Below are 21395 nucleotides of genomic sequence, written 5' to 3'. Positions count from 1 at the left end.
GGATAACATCCCCATGTGTTTTCGATGTCATCCATGACCTACATAAGAGGGGTGGTGGACTAGGAATAAGTAACCACCTGTCAAGGTGGTTGATCCAACCTTGGACGATTGCAACCAGTGGAGTTGCACCTGGTGGAGTAGGTAGTAATTATTTTGTGGTTAGTGGAAAATCCTAGCTAAGGAAATATGAAACTCACAACTTCCTCGAATGGTCTATTTAGAAGGTTTGTATCATTCACAGCATCCGTCACTAGCATGAATATCTAGAATTCAACACAACCATTAATGTTTGTTGGTTCATCACTAGGGGTGGAACTTGGAGTAGTTAACCTAACCTCATTGGAATCGGTTGATACTTTGATGGAGTTGGATAATTATTTGTAATATTCTAATTGAGGTTAAATTAAGGTTTTTTTTTTTTTTTTTAATTTAAATTAGATTCGTACCAAAGTTTAAATAACACGAGTAAAGTTTAAATAACACGAGTATAAAGTGAATTCAATTTAAAATTTTAAAAATATACATATTTAATATATATTATCTTATATAATAATATTTATTTTACTTTATTTATATTTTAATTTTAAGGAAAAATAAAAATTATAATTATATTATATATATTTTTTTTCATTTTTCTATAAAAATATATAAATGTTTTTTTTTATTTTTATAAATATATAGATTTTAAAAAAAAAAATTAAGGTTGATGAATTTTGAGTAACACACCTAGGGAGAAGTAGGTTTTGATCAAGAACTTTAGGAAAGTGATTAGGATGTACTTGGATAGTGACTTTTAATTTTTTAATTTTAATTATTTATTGGCTATGATCATTGCATTCAAGAACTTAGGGAAAGGACCTTTTATTTATATCTATATTCATAAATAAGAAAAATGCCCGAAACAATAAGAGAAGAGAAAAAAAAACTTTCAAAACAAATATTAATCAGAAAATGCATTGGGAAATTTGAAAACATTTTTCCACCCAAGAGAAAGAGAAAGAAAAAAAACTTTCAAAATATATATTAATCAGAAAATGCATTGGGAAATTCGAAAATGGGGCGAAGGGTTGTTTGAACTTGGAAACACCGAAAGGCCAACAAGTAAAAGCAAAAGCAAAGAGGGGAAGAATATGAGCAAGGATATGCCATGTGAAGGCCATCAGCCATCAGCCATCAGCCATCTTCATAATCTACATATGGAGGATTGTAGGAAAGAGCATCTCCTCTCAACTGCTTTTTTCCCCTTCTCACTGAGAAAAGCATGGACAAGGAGAGATGGAGAATCTCATCTGCCGGAGAGAGCTTTTTCAACAAAATCTTGCATGATTAGAAAAGCTGCTTTTCAAGGATATCCACAGCATAACCCTCCACTCCCTCTAGCATATGCCATTGTGTTATCGGTTTATTCCATCTCTTGGCCTCAAATCAAAGCACCTATTATATATATAAAGATGGTAAAGAGCTTACATGTAAACCAAGAATTTAGCAGCCCGGAGAGGAGCCATGCAGGAAGAGGAAGCGACTTCTGTAAGTGAATCAATCATAGGGCACCTCTTTCTTGGCAGGCAGTGGCTCCTATATATGAATATACATAGCTTAGCTGCAGTATAAAGATGTGACTTGCCAAAGGAGAGTTGCCCTGTGACTGCTTCGGCTTAAGGTGATATTGTGACCTAATCTGCCCATGCACAACTTTTATATGGTAAGCTCGCTGACCAGCTTGATATAAAAGCATTTTCTCTCTATATAGGTTTCTCATTTATGCTAATATATATAAGTGCAAAAGGGCAGTAAATGTAGGAATTAGCTAGACATTAATTGTCATCAGGGTAGCCAGTGTGGATATACTGCCTTGCCTGGCCCCTCATTTAAAGGGTCTTCAGTTTGAACTCTCATAGACTCAAGTTTAAGCACTAATGTATTCAATTTCATACTACAAATCCATTTAGGTTGGCTAATTCCTATTTTCGATTTTAATTGGATGTACGTACTTAATCATGTAGATGTTATCTGTTCTGAGTCTAAAAGAACTCTCATGCTTTAAAATACATTTAAAGGGTTATGATAAACACACACTTATATATTGTCAGGAAGTTTCTTTTCTATTCGATGTAGGATATCACAAACATCCCCCATACACATACAATGTCTTTGTTGTGTCTCATGAGATTACGAGATCAAATAAACAAATACCTCTCATGAGGGGTCAAACAAACCCCTACATCAAAATCGATAATTGATTTTTATCCCATTTGTAACGACTTGCACCTAATTATGTACACATTATTTGCTTTGGACCCAAAGGAGTCCTCATGGTTTTAAAAGTCGTCTACATGGTTAAAATGGGTTAATACTTATATGACATCAAAATTTTTTTTTCCTATCTAATATGCGACATCACAATCATCTCCCTCCTCTATGCAAACACAACATACTTGTTGTATATTCCTTACAGGGCCAAACAAATTTTTACACCAAGGTCAAAGATCGGTTTTAATATCATTTGTAATAACCCACATTTAACAATATAGATGTTGTCCGTCTTGGACTCAAAGAGACTCGAGACTTTAAAATACATTTACAAGGTTAATAAGAGTTCATACATATATAGTCTCAATAACTTTCCCCCCTTTTTAACATGGAATATCATATTGGAAGTTGAAACTGAAATTGAAGTTACATTTTTTAAAAGATAATATTTATATTGTAAAAATTTTATTAAATATGAAAGAATTTCTATATGAACCAAAATAAAATTTCTATGAGAAATAATATTTTGTTTACTTTTATATTAAGTTTATTTTTTTCTCTTTCTTTTTTAAGAAATAATATTTTGTTCTTTGAATAAAAATTAGCCAAATTTGCAGAGAATCTGTTATTAAATTAAAAAATAAAAAATGAAATGAGACAGCAACTTAGGGTTCAAAAGCAAGCTATATATTCATACAAAACAGATGATATGGAGGGCTGTTAAAATAGCATAGTATGAGAAACTTTACAAATAATCAAAATCTCCTAAATTCAAAGTATACTTTTCTGAATCTCTAATCAACTCATCCATATCTCTCCTTAATTAAGCATTAAACTGACCATATTTTTGATAACTTAACAAATTAGTATTGATTGTATACATTTCTTATTTTTAGTTTTAAAAATAAAAAATAGTAATTTTTATATAAGATATAAAAATGTTTATAGGCTTACATTAAAAAAGAAACAATTTAAAATTTTTTTTTTAAAAATTGAAGTATCAAATATATTTTTTTTACCTCAAGTTTTAAAATTTTTGAAAATGATTTTTAAAGATACATATATATTTTACATAAGTTTCTTATTGTGAAAGTAAAAAACATTAAGTTCATATGTTTTTGTTTTTAAAAATGTGAAATAATAATAATTTTTATACAGAATACAATAATGTTAAAAACTTACATAAAAAATATAATTTTTTTTTTTAAAATTAACAGAAAATTTTTACTACCTCAAAATTTGAAAATTATATAAGGTATATATATATATATATATATATATATATATATACGAAATTGATTTTTTTGACTTATTCAATGAATGAAAAAATATGATTATACTAATCTTAGAAGTGAGGGAAAAAAACCATATCACCGTAAATAATCAAGTTATTGGTCATCCAAAAATAATGTGTGGGAAGGTACTATATGTTGAGATAACGTCTAGTCATCTCAACTGAAAAGCAACTAGCTGATGTGGGACTTGACTCATCTGACATAACTCACCCAACTAAGGACCTTGACTCATTCCTAGCCTTCATGATGGTGTCTAATCATCTTCAACCTCCTGAAAATCAATTAGATATCAGGTTTGACTCAGCGTATCAACACGCCAATTTCAAGACCTTGAGTAATCTTGAGACTTACACCAATGCCTAATCATTTTCGGCCTTATATATTCATCAAAGGCAGTGGAGGGAGCATATGAACTTTAGTTTAGGGGGGCCACAATGGGACCAAAGGGCCGTATAGCCAAGTATTAACCATTTTTACTTTACATTATCTTGGGCTTCGATCAAAACTCATTAATTAGTAATGGTTTTTTTTTTTTTTTTTTGTAAAAAATGTGAAGGGGGCCAACTGGCATAGCTTGGCTCCGCCCCTGATCAGGGCCATTTTTCAATGCGGCTCTTATGAGTCACATCCATGACCTAACCATCTGAAGAACGCATGCACACCAAGGTCTTATCTTTTAGGGTCTTACGCAGCCATCTTGGGGTCATTTTTCAACCATGATAAGGTGTACGTAGATTGTTGCTGCCTAACATCCGCCTGCACCATGAGCTACTCATGTGAGACTTAAATAATTTGAATTCTGATTATTCCACCAACATTTAATATCTATGATCAAATGGATGTACTTCATATTCTGCGTGACGGGATTGATGATGGATTGGACTGAGGTGGCCGAAATTTATAAATGCTCTTACTAAATCTTTTGCCTTTCGATCCATAAAGCATAATCAATCATTAAAACGAATGGTTTCTGACATATTAAAGAAAAATGTTTCCATCGTTTGAAAGCAGTTAAGACTCGGAAAGCAGAAAAGCCCAGGGGAGGCTGCTTTGAGTATTAATTTACATAGACAACGATGGCCCAAGAGTTAAACAGGTGCCACGTGTTGCACAATGGAGCCATGGAGAATTGGCAAGGAGTCATGACAGCTGGCTTCCTCACCTTCCTTCCTCGATCGCCATTAATTTTCCAATATTAAATAAGAAGGAAAGGTTGTGCATGTTTCAAGCCACAAAGGACACCATCAACTAGGGGTGGATGGAGTCAATTATTATTGAGCGTGCAGGACAATGGCACTGCAGCTTTGAGACTCGGTCAATGAGTTCAGACAAATATGGATCGTTGAGAACTAGGCATCTTTATTACCAAGGGTGGGTGATTTGTTTCTATTGATAAAAAGAATAGAAAAGTTAGAGGCTGTTTGTATATTGTTTTAAAACATTCCAAATAAAAATTATTTTCAAAGAAATATTTTAAAACACAAAAACCATATTTAACATATTTAGAACTTATTTGATAACTATTTTCAAAATAATTTTGAAAAATAATATTTTGAAAACAGTTTTTTAAAATTGTTTTATGATATTTTATGAAATAAAAGTCTATTTGAAAATTAAAATATTTTTAATTTATTTTTAAATATATTATAATTATTTTTTTAAAACAACTATAAAAGAAAATAAATTAAAATAGTAAAAAATAATTAAAAAATGTTATAAAAAAATACCTTATTTTTTTATAAAAAAAAAAAAAGAAAATAGTTTTTGATCGTGAAATGTGTTTTCTAACCATCCTAACCTCACATTTTTTTCACATTCTTTATCCAGGAGGTTTTCTTTTTCATTCTGTCTTCTATCAGAACAGCTATAGAGAACATGCATAGTTGCAAAGTCAACTTTACACAATTGGTTTGTCCCCATTATGATTTAGATGGGCTCAAAATTCATCCACCCATGTTGCATACCACTTATGGTTAGTTTCAAGCAATCATAAAGAGCCGAACTTTGCCCCAAATCAATCCCAGCTGAGGGTTAATTAAAGCAACTCGAGTCTGTGATCAAAAACCTATTTCCAGCAAACATACTTGTCCTCTGATGAGTGGAGAGTATTAATCGCGTGCTTAAGCAGGAGGTGGGCCTCAAAAAGTAAATTTAGAAGCATTCTGGAGAGGCTCTTACTTTTGGGAGGCATTGATAATGCCAACGAAGAAAAAAGCCGTCTCTGTCGTCCACTTCTTCTTGTTGCAATCGATTTCCGGCCCTGCCCTCTAATGAAGATGGATATTTCAGAAATGTGACCCAACAACCTTTATAATCATATTCTTAATAGGGAGAGTATAACCCTGTGGGCTATGCTGTCTACACCTGCAGCTTGGATTCAATGGTTAGATATATGAAGGTTTCTGGTAGACTTGATTGATGGTTGGGATGATTACCTGGTGGGCCATGGAAGGAGTGAAGGGTAGAGTTGCAGAGGGACCATGTGGCTTTTTCTGCAGCAGCAAGTATGTGAAACAAGACATGGTCAACCATCAAAAGCTTGTAAAACAAGACTAGCTGTGTTTGAACTTTGACCTATTCAATCTGTTCATACAAGGGAAATCCCTTCTATAAACTATGAATCAAAAAGGTAGGAGAAAATATCAGAGGCTAAAAAGTCCTCTTTTGTTGTGTGAAAGACGGAGGGAGGAGGGAGAGAAGGGGCAGAGCAATGCACTCGCTTTGCAGTGGAGATGCCACACGGGTATGCCTTCATGGCTGCTGTCCGAGACCTGTCCCCTTGCCTGAACCCCAGAAGAAAGTCCCCAGCTCCAGAAGCACTGCTGCGGATTGTCGCCGCGACTTTGCTGCAACTACTGCTGCTTGTTTCTTCCCCAATACACAATTCACCAATCACGAGTCTCTCCCTTCCTTGCAAGAAGCCTTCACTCTGTTTGAGGAAGCTTACCCTCAGTACTCCGAGACTGATCAAGCTGACCGAATCCGAGCCCAGGAGTACTATCATCTTCTTCTCTCCAACCACATCTGCCTTGACTATATTGGCATCGGTCTCTTTTCCCATTGCCAGATACAAATTAAGTCCTCTTCACCAACTACAATTGCCTCTACTTCTTCTCCATCAAATTTACCATCTCCCCAGAGTTCGAATATCCCCTTATTCGGTATATCATATAAGTCAGTGAATCTGAAGTCGCTGCTACAATATGGTGGTCAGGAATCAGCACTGGAATCTGCAATGAAGAGAAAAATCATGGGTTTTCTTAATATCTCCGAAAATGATTACTGCATGGTTTTCACTGCTAACAGAACCTCAGCTTTTAAACTTCTAGCAGAATCCTATCCGTTCCAATCTAGCCAGAAGCTTTTGACGGTTTATGACTATGAGAGTGAGGCGGTGGAAGCAATGGTTGAAACGTCAGAGAAAAGAGGAGCCCGCGTCATGTCAGCAGAGTTCTCATGGCCGAGACTTAGAGTTAACTCTGGAAAATTGAGGAAGATGGTTGTGAGAAAAAAGAAGAAAAAAAATAGAGGACTTTTCGTGTTCCCCCTTCAGTCTAGAATGACTGGAGCAAGATACCATTATCTATGGATGAACATAGCACAGGAGAATGGGTGGCATGTATTGCTTGATGCTTGTGCATTGGGGCCAAAGGACATGGACACCTTCGGCCTCTCTGTCTTTCGTCCAGACTTCCTCATTTGTTCTTTCTACAAGGTTTTTGGGGAAAACCCAACTGGATTTGGGTGCCTATTTGTCAAGAAATCCACTGTTCCAATCCTGGAAGCTTCTACGAGCACCGGGATTGTGAATCTTGTTCCAGCAAAGAAGCTGTTTTGGTTACCTGGCAATTCTTCTGGTACTGACACCGAACCTGAACAGACATCTAAATTCGAGTTTCAAGAAGAATTACATACGTCAAGCTCCTTCTCAGGTCCCCTGTCCATTCAGAAAACATTGTCTGGAAGATTTGAATATGAACAAGGGGAGACCTCCGAGTTACCTAACACAGAAGGCACTGCAAAACACGACAGACCAGAAACTTCCAAAGTCATAGAAATGGAAAAACCGGCTGATTTCGTCCAACAGAATACTAAAGTCAGAGGGAAAGAAGGCTTAGAGATAGAATGTAGAGGCTTGGATCATGTGGACTCACTGGGACTTGTACTGATAAGTAGAAGGGCCAGGTACCTGATCAACTGGCTAGTAAATGCTTTGACAAAGCTCCATCATCCCAATACAGAGGAGGGGAGTCCCCTGGTCAGAATCTACGGGCCAAAGATAAAATTTGAGAGAGGACCTGCACTGGCATTCAATGTGTTTGATTGGAAAGGAGAAAAAGTTGAGCCCATTCTCCTACAGAAGCTTGCAGATCGAAGCAATATTTCTCTGAGCTATGGATTCTTACACCACTTATGGTTCTCAGACAAGTACGAGGCAGAGAAGCAGAGGGTCATTGAGAGAAGAGAAACTGAAGCAAAGGGAATGGCACAAAACAAGAGGAAAGGAAAATATGATCTTGGCATAACAGTGGTCACGGCTGCACTGGGGTTTCTGACAAATTTCGATGACATATACAGGCTTTGGGCTTTTGTTGCTCAGTTCCTGGATGCAGACTTCGTGGAGAAAGAGCGATGGAGATACACTGCTCTTAATCAGAAGACTATTGAAGTTTAAGCAAAAAAAAGTTATTCATTTATTCTTTCAGATTATGAAGTTCATAAAAATTTAAGTTTCTGCAGTCATCAAGATTTATAAATGCTAAATATAAATTGTGAATGAAATATGGCTGTCTATATTTATTTTTTCATACAGTGTGTGCATAAATAAATATTACTTGAGAGTGTGCATGTTTACTGGAGAACAATTACCACCTGCCATGAACATAATCTATAATTCTCACTCCCTTAATGAGGGCACATACTTCTACTTCCAATCTTACCAGAAAGTTAGTCCTTTCTCCCCAGATGGGTAGCTGGTTAAATTGTATGTGCCAGGTAGAAAGACAAGGTCTTAATAAATAACAATCAATATCTGCAAAAAGAGATTAAATAACAAAAGGTTTACTAAAAGGAGGAAATATCACAAGCATTGGTTCTGTAATCAATCGAGTAGACCCACACATCATTAAGGCCAGTCGAGGATTGTTTGAAGAAGACTGGTAGATGAAAAGCCTACATTCCGTGGAGTGCATGAGAAACAGCTCTAGTGAGAGAGAATCTTATCAACAACTCCACCTTAAGAACAATTTTTGCCCTTTTAGTACCAGCAGATTAACAGTTTAAAAGACAGTGAAGCATATAGAAGATGTCAAATAGATTCTCAATGTTTTGTTGAATAGTCAAAGATCATACAATTAACAGTAGGAACTTCACAAGCACGGCCTTCTAATTCTTCTGTGGTGGGCGAGGTTTATGCGGGGTTGTGTCAAACAGTACAGGACACTCAGATATTTGCAGCACAACAAGATTGAAATAAAGACTACCACAAAACTTCTCTTCTAAGGTAGTTCCGAAATGGCCACTTAATACCCCATCACAATCACTTATAAGGACCACAGCACCAGTTCTCCAATAAGTGGAGAATATAAAAAATATCATCATGACAAGATACCTCAAATGGTAAAATATAAAGCAGAAAACTCCAAAATTTAGCAGTTATTTTAATGCACATTCCCTCAAGTTTCTTAAAAGACTTAAGGAACTAGGGAAGTTGTTTCAAATTCATACTAAAACACATGCCATTGAATATTTCCAGGCATCTTTTTAATCAAATATATGGACCCAAGACAGCAAGCCTCTCATTGTTAACTGAGAAGATAAAAGACTTAAGGAACTAGAGTAGTTTCAAATTCATACTAAAACACATGCTATGCAATTTTGGACATTTTCTTCTGCAAGAATAAAGTCACCTTTTCTTCTCTGGCTTGTGTATCAGCATCGACATTAATTATCTTAACTGAATGAAGAGGAGCCCAAATCCTCCACTGCATGAGAACATTAAGACAACAATGATCACATGAAAAAAGAGGAAAGACAAAACAATAATCCAATACTCAAAAACAGAAATATCTGTCCCACTAAAGCTATCAACATATTTTTGCTGATGGAAGACTGGTTGATTTCTAGCATGCAACAAAATTGGGCATGGGGCATCAATATGAAAATAAAGAAATGTGAGTCAACAATAAGCCCATAGTGGAACACTGAGAAAGCAACAGAAAACCTAGCAATAAAAAATAACCAGGATTCATCATTATCCATATTTTTTTCCCAATTGGATGGGGTACACACTGTGAATTCTTTTTCCTTGTTCTAGTCTATCTCGAGCCATCTAATCATTTCAAGCATCAATTTCCCTTTCTCTTTTTTCACCCATCAAATTTTATCCCTGATCTTTACAGATCCATTTGATGGTACCGGCATCAGGAACAAACATATTAAAAAATTCAAGGCTTTATGGTCTAGGTCTATGGCCATCATGGATTCATAAGACTTCATTTTAGCACCAAGAGTGCATTTGTCAAGGAATTGGAAGTGGAACTAGGCAGAGGAATCCAATTTGGAGCCATCAATTCCAATCCTAGTGTTTAGGCTGCAAAAACTCAAATCTGAATTGGAATTCCACCCTAAACCCAAAAATTGGATCTTAGTTGTAAAATGAGAGGAAAAAATCTCAAGCGACTTGCAAATTGTACCAACAAGAATTCAGGATGACCAACACCACCACCCACTGTCACTGCCATCATCATCACCACTACCAATTGTCACTTTCAACACCCCCTTCTCCACAACCTCTTCAACTGGCCTAGGTTGCCATCACGGCTTCATTAGTATTACTCCTGCAGCCCCTGCAGTCTCCAACTCATTGCCATTGACTCACCATCACTACTAACATCAGCACCACATTACCATATCATTGTTCTCAATATGCATCTTCAACTATCACTAGCACTTCTATGCTGCGCTTGCAACCAACCACCTCACTACCATAATCAATTTGTCAACCTAAGAATTCTAATTTTATAGTAAAGCATGATTTAAAATTTAATTAGTTCAAAGAATAATGGAATTTTAATGACTCATCCCAATTGAGGGATTAAAATTCTATATGTATGCAACCTAAGATCCACTTCTTTGAATTGGAAATTCATGAACCAGTTCCAATTACGTAACCAAAACGGTCCTCTGGTCTTTCCATGCTATTACAACAAGTTGTGGAAGGAAAATTTCCATAATCTTTGTCAAATTGAAATGTAGACTATGAAAAAGGAACATTGAGATTGGTGGTAAAGCCACACAATCTTTGAGGAAAAAAAAGAAAAACCAAGTACAGGACAAAATCAACAACTTTCTAGAAGGTCTTTGTTAGGCTAGTATTTCCTATTTGTTTATGCCCAATTTTGTGCACTCTGTGCGAACCTACACACCCCTGCCACATATTCCAATGTGACATGTTGGATCGCCAATAATGCGCTACCATGTGTATCAGATGATTCTCCACTCACATTATCACACATCTTGCATCATTGCATACACGTACTAATACGCCTTGTGTTACCTAGAAGGCATGCTTGGCATGAGTACGATGCTCACAATGGGTGGTATTGATACACTCTTCTCATTTGATGAAGGGCGGGGTACACCTTCTTCAAGTTTGTATCATCCTATGACCTTTCCATTTGGTCTCATACACCTTCTAAAACACCCCAATTACGGCATGGCATCTTAATGCTATTATGTTCACTCGATTCACAAGTAGGGAGGTTCTACATCGACTTAGTGCACCCTAGGGGTGGGCTTGCCCTCCCACCATTAAGTTTTTAAGACATGTTAAGGACCTTGGTTTGATGCATGAAGTTGGAGACTAATCGAAACAAGTTAGATTGTACATGCATCAAACCCATTTCAATCAGATTGAGAGGGAAAATGTTGCCATAGACCCACTACCATCCAATGCATGAGGCACCGTAAGCATAATATTAGTACAAGAGTTGGTTGATACGAGAATGTGGAGGCTTCTCATTGGTTGGGCCTCACCAACCAATAAGTTTCAACCTTGGGTCTGTATACAAAGCGTCTAAAGGTTCATTTATCAATACCACAATAAAAAAAAGGATTAAGAGCGCTTTTGGTTTAGGATCTCCAAGAGTCCCTCTCAAGAGCTCTTTGGTGTTCCTTCCCTAACTAGAGACCACTGCCACACACTCTAAGAGTCCACTCTCCCAGGCTTGATACATCACTGTCCTTGCAGTTCACCTCCTATCCCACTATCAATACTACTATACCATGCAGAAATGGGAGCTTTAGTCCATAAGCACAAAAACAGAAATAACAAATGAAGAAACATGTATTCAAATAGAAGAACTTATGCATGATACAAGGATATGACTGCATCCACAGGCAGATAAAGCCCGAGAGGTTCTACTGTGAAATTAAAAGGTATCAATGGAAGATATTGCTACTAAGTAAGCAACTTGAAACTCAAACAGACTATCCATGAACAGGCAATGCAAATGTTTCAGCCAAAGTAAAAAAACTGATTCATGTGTCTCCATAAACTGTTCTATTGACATCATATAGTTACTCAGGAAAAAAAATGAGGGGAGGGAAAAATGGGAGCTCCACACTCATGAAAACCAAATAAGAGATTAAAAGATATGAAAGTGACTCGTAAGCTACTAATATTAACAACTCACCCTATGTATAAGGAGATACTTGCCATGTAAAGACCCAACAAAAATTAAATAAAAAGAGCAAATGGTCAATCTGCAATTTATAACAAGAAAGTTCTCCAAGAGAAAATGGTTCTTTGGCTATTTTTAGACTAGTTGTAAAGACATCAGAAATGAGGATTCATCTCATTGAACAATATTGGGTTAAACTTATTTTACCCACCAAAAAAATACAAAAAACAAAAAACCAAAAAGAAAAAAAAGAGATCATGATTCCAACTTATGAAAAAAAAAAAAAAAATACTACTTGCCTAAATACCTCTGGCACAACATCTGAACTTGGTAAATTAGGGTTGTCAAACTTGTTGCCACACATCATTCCATGGTCCCCATCCAATAGATATCAATTTTAATTTATTTGTCGAGACCTCAAAGAACAAGCCCATGTGATGTAGCCAAAAAAGTCGATCCTCAAGAGGAGAGAACCAAAGTTTGAAAAAATTATAGAATACTTGTTACACTTGAAACATCTCTGTATTATTGGTACAACGCATACTGTCTCCACTAATTGAAGGACCCATGTTGATCATTCTTTTTCCTAACAGTACCAATAGGACCACCATTTTTAGTTTATGTGGATGTCATTATCACCATAGGAAATAATGAGAAGATATATGAGGCATTTGGTCATTTGGACCTTCTTCAAGTCATGATTAATGCCTAATCTATCAATCTTGGGATACACAGTCTCTAATGCTTATGTTTTATTTCCACTTAACTTTTGTAGATAGGAAATGAGATTCAATCCTTTTACTGCAAATTCATAAGATGTTTTATTTCACCGATACATACTATCCCCACTCAAACCGAATTTATTTCACTTATACATGCAATCTCCACTCAAACCAAGGCATAACTTTTACTCATTCAAATAACAATTGAGGTGAAGTAGCATCAAGGACAACAAGACTTTTTTGAAAAACATATACATGTTGCAAGTTTGTTACTATGGTTAGTTAGGATCAAACTGAAGGCATATACAATATTTGAATTCTAGATGTAGATGTTACATGGTTGGTGCCTATAAGAAAATTGGTCCTTCCAAGTATTTCATAGGTCCAGAAGTTCCCACATCCATGTATGATATCTTCATTTTCTATAAAGAGCATACTTGATCTAGTAGTCAATACAACAGGTATAACTCATGCAAGACCGCTTAAGTTATCTAACTCACCTATAAAGGAATTATTATCCATGTGATCAAAATGTTCAAAATCTGATGAACAGATTCACACCCATGTACATAATATATATATATATATATATATATATATGATAAAAAGGAAGCTTTAAATTCAGCAGAGAATTTATACTCATCTTAACAGGTTGAAAAATGTCCTTCTAAATAGACTTGATTAGCAAGAATATTTAACAGTATATGAATGTCCTCATTTCGAGAGTGGCTAGTATCTCCAACTAGAAACTCATGAGCCTCACCATCCACCTCTATAACACTTGACCCAGGGAACTTTCTTATCCCTTTGTCCTTCATCAATCTCCTTACCCTTGTTACATCATCCCACCTTTCATTAGTAGCATACATGTTGGACAGAAGAACATAAACCCCACTATCTTGTGACTTAAGCTCAAGAAGATGGCTCAAAATTTCTTGGGAGAGTTCAACATTTCCATTTGCCTTGCAAGCACTAAGAAGAGCTCCCCATATGAGCACATCAGGCGGCAACGGCATATTCCTAATGAACTTATAAGCTTCATCTAGAAGTCCAGCTCTACACAGCAGATCAATCATGCATCCATAATGTTCTAATCTCGGAGAAAAATTAAAGGGCTGACTTATCATCTGATAAAAGTAACTGCGGCCTTCAGCAACTAAGCCAGAATGGCAGCAAGCTGTCAAAATGGCTAGAAAGGTCACCTCATTGGGCCTTATCCCGGCTCCAATCATTAGCTCAAAATGTTTGAGAGCCTCATGACCATGTCCATGCATTGCTAAACCGCCTAGTAATGCATTCCATGTGAAAATATTCCTGTTAGGTATTCCATTAAATATGTGCAATGCCATTTCTATACAACCACACTTTGCATACATGTCAACCAAGGCAGTTCCAATATGAATATCCCATTCAATTCCCTGGCGTTCAATGTACTCCTGGACCCATCTGCCATAATCAAGAGCCCCAAGGCTTGCACAGGCTGAGAGAACACTAGTAAGGATAATCCTGTCTGGTTCCACACCTGAAATTTGCATGTCATGAAACAACTCCAATGAATCCTTTGGTTGCTTGCATTGCACCAACCCACTTATGATACTAGTCCAAGAAACAATATCTCTGTCAGGAAGCTCATCAAAAAGCTTCCTGGCCTCACACAAGCACTCACACTTCACATACATATCCATAAGAGCATTGCCCACCACTAAACCTATCCCAAATGCACGCTTATAAACTAAACCATGAACCCCCTTCCCCATACTCAAATACCCCATTCTTCCACAAGCCACAAGCACACTAACAAAAGTCGCCACATTTGGCACCACATCCATCTTCAAAAACAAATTTATAGCCCCATCAAATAACCCAGTCCTCACATACCCCGATATCAAGCCAGTCCAAGACACAACATCTCTCACAAGCATTTCATCAAACACTCTACCAGCGCCACCCCATTTGCCACAAACACTATAAAAATGCAGGAGCGAGTTTTGTATGTAAAGATCACACGAAAAACCCATCTTTACCGCCACCCCATGAACCTGTTCACCCTCTTGAACACCCAGAAACTTGGTACAAGCTTTCAGCACCACTGGAAAAGTATACATATCTGGCACAAACCCATTTCCCACTATCCTTCCATAGACCAAAAATGCCGCTTTGGGAGTACAACTGCTAGCATAGGCAGCGATCAAGGTGTTATATGGTAATGTGCCCACATGGAGATCAGTTTGATTCAAAAAATCAAAAGCATAGTCAACAAACCCAATATGTTTTCCGAAGAACTCGGATACTTTGCTGAGTACAAATTCGTCATGGAGGAGACTCGAAGCTATTAAATGTGCATGGATTTGCTTCAGGGACCTGATAGTTTTGCATCTATGAATGGAATTCAGAAGTCTCAATTTCAGGAAGTGCATAGTGTTTATTCAAAGTACGCGGCCAACGATCCTTCGAAGAGGAATAGGAGTTCTTGACAAGCGCAGTGTTCACACATAAATGCAAGAGCGACCAGACTCCTTGACAAGCCATTGCATGTTATTTGCTACAAACAGTGGCCTAAATCTGTAAACTACCTACACAAATTGAGGGAGATGAAATTCGATCCCAAGTGTATAAGAGAGGGAACGGCCAATAAGTTTTCTTTCCTGATGAACCGTTGCAGCCACAGTGATTGATCTACGGCGTCTGGCTCCGATTCAAAGGAGAGAACGGTGTCGTTTTTATCCTCGGAGAAGCATAATCGGATAAACTTAACCGGCGTCTTTTGGCAGCAGAGAGGTGCGAACCAAAGTGGTTTCGGAAGCAAAGGGGAAACGACGTCGTTTACGTGGAGGAAGAAACGGAGTAGTCACACTGCCAGCGCCCGGTTACTGGAACGAGGCAACGAAAAACTAAAACATGTTCGGTAAATGTTTGCGAGAAAATAGTTATGAGAAACAGATTTTTAAAACAGTTTTTAAAAACTATTATTCAATATTTTGGTAAATAAAAATCTGTTTTGAAATGTTTTTAACATATTTTAATATTTTAAAAATAATTTTTATATCAGATATTTTACTTTCAATCATTTTACACATTTATATAATTATTTTCTAAAATAAATATAAAAAAAAATAAGTAAAAAAAAAACAACTAAAAATGCTCACCGAAAGGATTTTTTTTTTTTAATTTCCGAAGAACTGAAACTATTCTTAAAAATAATTGTCCAACAAACCCTAAGTCCATTGTTTGGTTTCTTTGGAGAAGAAAACAGAGTTTGTCATGGTTCTTATTGTAGGATAGGGGAAGAGAAATCAGGGGTGATAGGTCACAATTTTTTAAAACAGATTTTTTTTTCTTTAAAATAAAAAGTAATAGGAAAATAAATATGATAATTAGAAAATAATTAAAAAATAAATTTTTAAGGATTTAAAAAAATTAAAAAAAAAAAGTATTATGTACATATTTAAAAACATAGAAAATATGTAAAATAAACTTTTTATTAACTTTAAACTATTTTTCAAAGCACTTTTAAAATAGAGGTTAAAAGCTTGTTTGAAAACCTTTAGGAAATCAAGTTTCAAAAAATAATTTTCAAATATTTTTAAAAATAAATTTTATCTATAATATTTTATTTTAAATTAATCTTTCCGTTTGTGAAGTTATTTTTCAAGCATCTTCTAGAAAAATAAGTAAAAATATGTTCATAAAAAATACCATGTTTTTAAAACAAATTTTTGAAAATTCATTTTTAGAACAAACGCTTGTAGATCATAACATCTAACCTACCATAAGCAATAGCAATAAGCAAGTAAAGTGCATTTTTTTATATGCCAAAGGTAACATATTAAAATTAGGTTGGTATTTTGGACATGATCACAATGTCAAATATCTTTGAAGTTAATCACAAGCAAATTGTTAGTTGAATCAAACCAACTTCCTCTATTGAGTGATTGTATTTATTCACAAATGTATGAGCATGACATACACTTAGCTTACCAACTTTTCTTCAACATTTCTCCACCCTGCATGTAGTAATGGTAGTTTGCAGGGTGGAGCTAGGGAAGAGGTTGAGGGGGTAATAGATGGAGCTTATTTCAATGACTTATCTCGAGCAGAATAGCATCAAATTATTTAAGTAGCTTGGTGGTTACGAAACTTGTTTCTTAAAAATTTGAGGTGTTATCGTCAAATCAAATCTAATTAAATTTATAGGACTAACTTCTAAATCAATATGATGGTGTGAAAATCTACATGATTTATTTTATTGAATATCACCTAAATACACAAATATATTTAATACAATATTTCTTAGTACAACCTCAACATATTTTGAATTTATTTTATATTGATTTTAAGAAACGCTTTTAACTTAAAAAATGTTTTTGAAAAAAATTAAATGTTTGACAAAATTTATAGAACACTTTTAAAAATCTGAAAAATCACTTATAATGTTTTTTAAATAAATACTTGATAGTTAATTCCCTTAAAAATACTTCTAGAAAAAACGTTTTCACTAAAAATACTTCCAATAGAAACACTTAATAACCTGAATTACAATCTTGATATTTCTTCTAGTTAAAAAAGTGTATTTTTTATTTTTTATTTTTTAGGAGAGTCTCATATGTTAAAAAAAAAAAAAAAAAAAAACTCTATTTTAAATTGCCTTTTTTTCTAAATATTCTTGTCTCATGGAGAAAAAAACACATCCATTTCCAAGCTCAAGCCCTCATATATATTAAAAATTAGGAATGTAAATGGAGTAGATCCAAAAACTCCTAAAATTATTCTTCATCCGGACCTCATTTCTCTATACTAATGTGGTGTTTGTTTTTTAACTTAACTTTAAATAAAACTTTAATATTTAATAGCATTAAGTATTAGATTATTTATTTTTGTAATATTTTATTTTTATTAAATATTAAAAATTAAAGAAAAATCAATATATTGTTTTTTTATTTGGAAAAAACTAAATATTTATTTTTTTCTATTTAGTAAAAAGTTTATAATAAGTTATATAAAAAAAAAAATAAACAACATAAACGAGATTGCTTTAACAAAAAAACTAAAAAGAAAAACAAACACCCTTGTGGAGCAAGGAGGAAAAATCTCTCGTATAGGAATAAATTCCACTTCCCGAAATTTCAAAATTTTACACAAACAAAAAACATCCATATCTTAATCTAGCCCCGAAAGTTTCAAGTGGCCCAGTGATTTGCAAGTGGCCCATTTACACACAATCTAATAAGACTTATTCGGTCATTCCTAAGATGACTAGAATAATTTTTGTTAATTTCCAAATTATAGAAATACCTCTTAAATGAGATAGGGTGTTATTGTTAGAGATGACAATTCATATTAGTGGGTCGTATTCATGTCATGTTCAAAGCCTGGGTATTCTGCTACACGGTTCAATCCAAACTTAACACGAATAATAATCGTATAAGAAATATAAGTCTAAATACTACCTAATTATTAAACATGTAACTTGTCATATAACTCATTTAATTATTAAATCTTCTTATTTAATAATCAAGTTAAGTTAGATCTTTGTACATGTTTATATGATTAATGTCTCAATCAAATATCTTTATAACTCAATTAACTTATTTATTTAAAAACAAATTAAAAATAAGTCAAATATGACTTAAATAGCTTAAAGATAGAATTAAGTTAATAATGAGTTTATTAGGTGGGTCAATACAAATTAAATTTGTGTAAAAAGTTACCTATTTATTAAATAAGTTATACATATTAACATGAATTTGACTAAAACTCATTTATACTCAATTAAAACTTGTAAAAAATATGTTGAATTAGTGTCGTGTTTGTAAATCGTGTCAAACTTTGTCATCATTCACATGGGGAAGACACTAATAAATAATATTCCTTTAATATCAACATTCCCCTTATGTCAAATGATGATTTGCTTGGTTTCCTATCTTGCTTCTAGAATTGAAACAATAGCAAATTTTGGTCTTTTGAACTTTTTGAAACAAGTTGTATACCTGTATCCCTCCAAGTTATTCCGAGTTTATTGAGAAGTGATGTGGAGACAAAATATTACATCATCAAATGAGTCAGATTTGGACTGACCACCTTATTCCAATCTACCATAAGTAAATACTATAAATCTTTACATTTTATTTTTATGAGTAGTAATTTTTGTTATTTTATATATATTTAAAAAGAATAAATAAATAAATTTAGTGTTGCTTTGGATATACTTTAAAAAAAAAATAAAAAAATTATAATAACTTTTATATAAAATTCTTTTAAAAAAGTAATGGTTTTAAAAACCGTTTAAAAGTAAAAAAAAAAAAAAAGAAAAAAGAAAAACAATGAATAATAAGACAGTTGCTTGTTTCTTCTCAACAGAAACTCCACGACTCTGCAAAATTTCGAAGAGAGAAACAGAGAGTTTCTGTAGTTCTCCTGCAATGCCATAAGACAGTTTCTTGTTTCACAACTGAAGAGAGAAACAGAGAGTTTCTGTAGTTCTCCTGCAATGCCATTAGACAGTTTCTTGTTTCTTCTCAACAGAAACTCCACAAAGCAAAATTTCGAAGAGAGAGACAGAGAGAAAGCAGAAAATAGATTGAAACAAAAGAAAATCAGCTGTTCAGATGCAGTAAGAAAACCAAAAACTTACAAACAATGTCTACACACATGATCATCAAATTGCACGTTCACCAGGAAAAGGAAGAAGCTATTAAAATGCAAAACAGGAATTTAAAATGCAACACAAGAAGGCGACAAATGATACCTGACAAGAAAAACAAGAGACAGATTATAACAAAAGAATAATCAAAGGCAAAAAAAAAAAAAAAAAACCAAAAAAATAGAATGTAGAGAGAGTTTACTGCATCAAATTCTGCGTTTGTCACCATGTTTCTTCAGCAGATGTTCTCTGTACTCTGCCTTATCAGGAAATGCCAGTCCACATTTCCCGTGGCAACAAAAGATATAGTTCTTGTGGAAGCATTTGAAGTGCGCTAGTCTTTCCGATTCTTTGATCTTCATTTTGTTCGGGCAATAAGCGCATCGCTCCTCACCCTGCGCTAGAGGAGACTGTTTCAGTTGCTTCGCAGTGTTGTGTTCTATTTCAGCCATAAGTCAGGTCGGAAAAGGTAATGGAAGTGGAGGAAGCTGGTCGGAAAAGGTATCAGGTCGGAAAAGGTAATGGAAGTGGAGGATTGGCAAATATGTGTGGGTGCGTTTAGTGTGAGGTATGAGGTATTTATACGAATGACTGAACAACTTGATTAAAACGACGTCGTTTCAGATGTCGTTTTATATTAAGGAAGGACGCCGTGTAGTTTTCTAACGGCTGAAACGACGTCGCCTGTCCGTTTATCTCTCTCCTTCCCTGTGTGAGTATATTGAAGTTTCTAGCTATTTTCTCTTCATTTTGATTCTTTGAACCTCCATTACTTTTTGCCTTTTTTTATTTAATTTATTTTTTGTTTTGGATTTTGAAGCTGTTTGGTTACTGAGAAAGTGGAGTAAAAATCAGAAGAAATTTTATATATTGGGATGGGATTTGGTTTCTAACACCCATGCAGTTTGAATCAATGGAACATTAAGGGTTCCAAGTTCTGTTATTTGCTTTCCTTTTTTCTCAGCAACCAAACAGAGTATGGCTAGTGGTTTTCCTGTGCACATTGTGGTGTTTCACGGCGGATTGACGAAAAGCCAAGCGCTTAATGCTCCATTTGGTTGCTGAGAAAGTGTGGGAAGGGGAAAGAAAATGATATATCGTTTTCCATCTTGTCTTTTTTTTTTTTTTTCTATGTTTCTAGAAAAACGGAAGGAAAGCTTAACTAAGTGAAGTGGTTGTATTTGTCTTGGTTGAAGGGAGTTTTCTACTTGATCCTGGTCTTAAATTATGAAAAGTTCCTGATGGTGAATCTGGGAAATTCCCAGGCTGTTTTTTCTTTTTCCTGGATCTGAACTTATCCGAACTATAGAATTTATGATTTCTTTACGATTTTCCATGAGATTTTTCTGTAAAATTACGAAAAAAATCATTCTAAAAGAAAACTCTAGAATTTATAATGCATAAATAACCTGTTCGGCCAATGAAATGTTGGGTTCATTGTTGTTTCAGTTAATGGCGTGTTCTTAAAAAAATCCGGGCAGTAGAAAGTGTTTGTGGTAGTTTTATCAGCTTGCTTTGCTCTAGTTTGTTGCTTAGTTGTGAGCATTCCAATGGAGGTTTCAATTCTTTTCTTCCAGCTGGTTTTTTTGTTTCAAAATGGTCCATGAAGAAGAATAGACTTGCAAGAGGAAATTCAATACTTTGGGGGAAAGAGAACTCTTAGTTATATTGCCTTCTTTGAAGCTAATATAATAGAGGCAAAATGTTTTGTTGCCTTGAATTGGCTTTGAAGGTCCTAGTGGAGAAGGATACGCATTACAGGGAAGATTTCCAAAGTCGAGAGGAATGTTAAATGGGTAGTTGG

The 21395-nt window shown here is 34.7% G+C and overlaps 2 protein-coding genes across 3 annotated transcripts; one reads left to right on the top strand and one right to left on the bottom strand.

Moving 5' to 3' along the window:
• Positions 1-6079: 6079 nt before the first annotated feature.
• On the bottom strand, positions 6080-15812 carry LOC117933781 (pentatricopeptide repeat-containing protein At4g38010). 2 transcript variants are annotated; one of them, XM_034855316.1, is made up of 3 exons: positions 9455-15812; positions 8486-8780; positions 6080-6775 (listed from the first exon to the last, which is right to left on the bottom strand). In XM_034855316.1, the coding sequence occupies exon 1, from the start codon at positions 15366-15368 to the stop codon at positions 13596-13598; it is 1773 nt and encodes a 590-aa protein (XP_034711207.1). In that variant the 5' UTR covers positions 15369-15812; the 3' UTR covers positions 6080-6775; positions 8486-8780; positions 9455-13595. The 2 variants fall into 2 exon arrangements, with proteins under 2 accessions (XP_034711207.1, XP_034711206.1); XM_034855315.1 differs by lacking the exon at positions 8486-8780.
• On the top strand, positions 6171-8353 carry LOC117933780. The gene has a single exon (XM_034855314.1). It carries the CDS (start codon positions 6256-6258, stop codon positions 8218-8220), a length of 1965 nt encoding a protein of 654 aa, XP_034711205.1. The 5' UTR covers positions 6171-6255; the 3' UTR covers positions 8221-8353.
• Positions 15813-21395: the final 5583 nt, after the last annotated feature.

The sequence above is a fragment of the Vitis riparia genome, chromosome 16 (assembly GCF_004353265.1).
Source record: "Vitis riparia cultivar Riparia Gloire de Montpellier isolate 1030 chromosome 16, EGFV_Vit.rip_1.0, whole genome shotgun sequence".
NCBI classification, from domain to species: Eukaryota; Viridiplantae; Streptophyta; class Magnoliopsida; order Vitales; family Vitaceae; genus Vitis; species Vitis riparia.
This window is presented reverse-complemented; position numbering and strand designations above follow the sequence as displayed.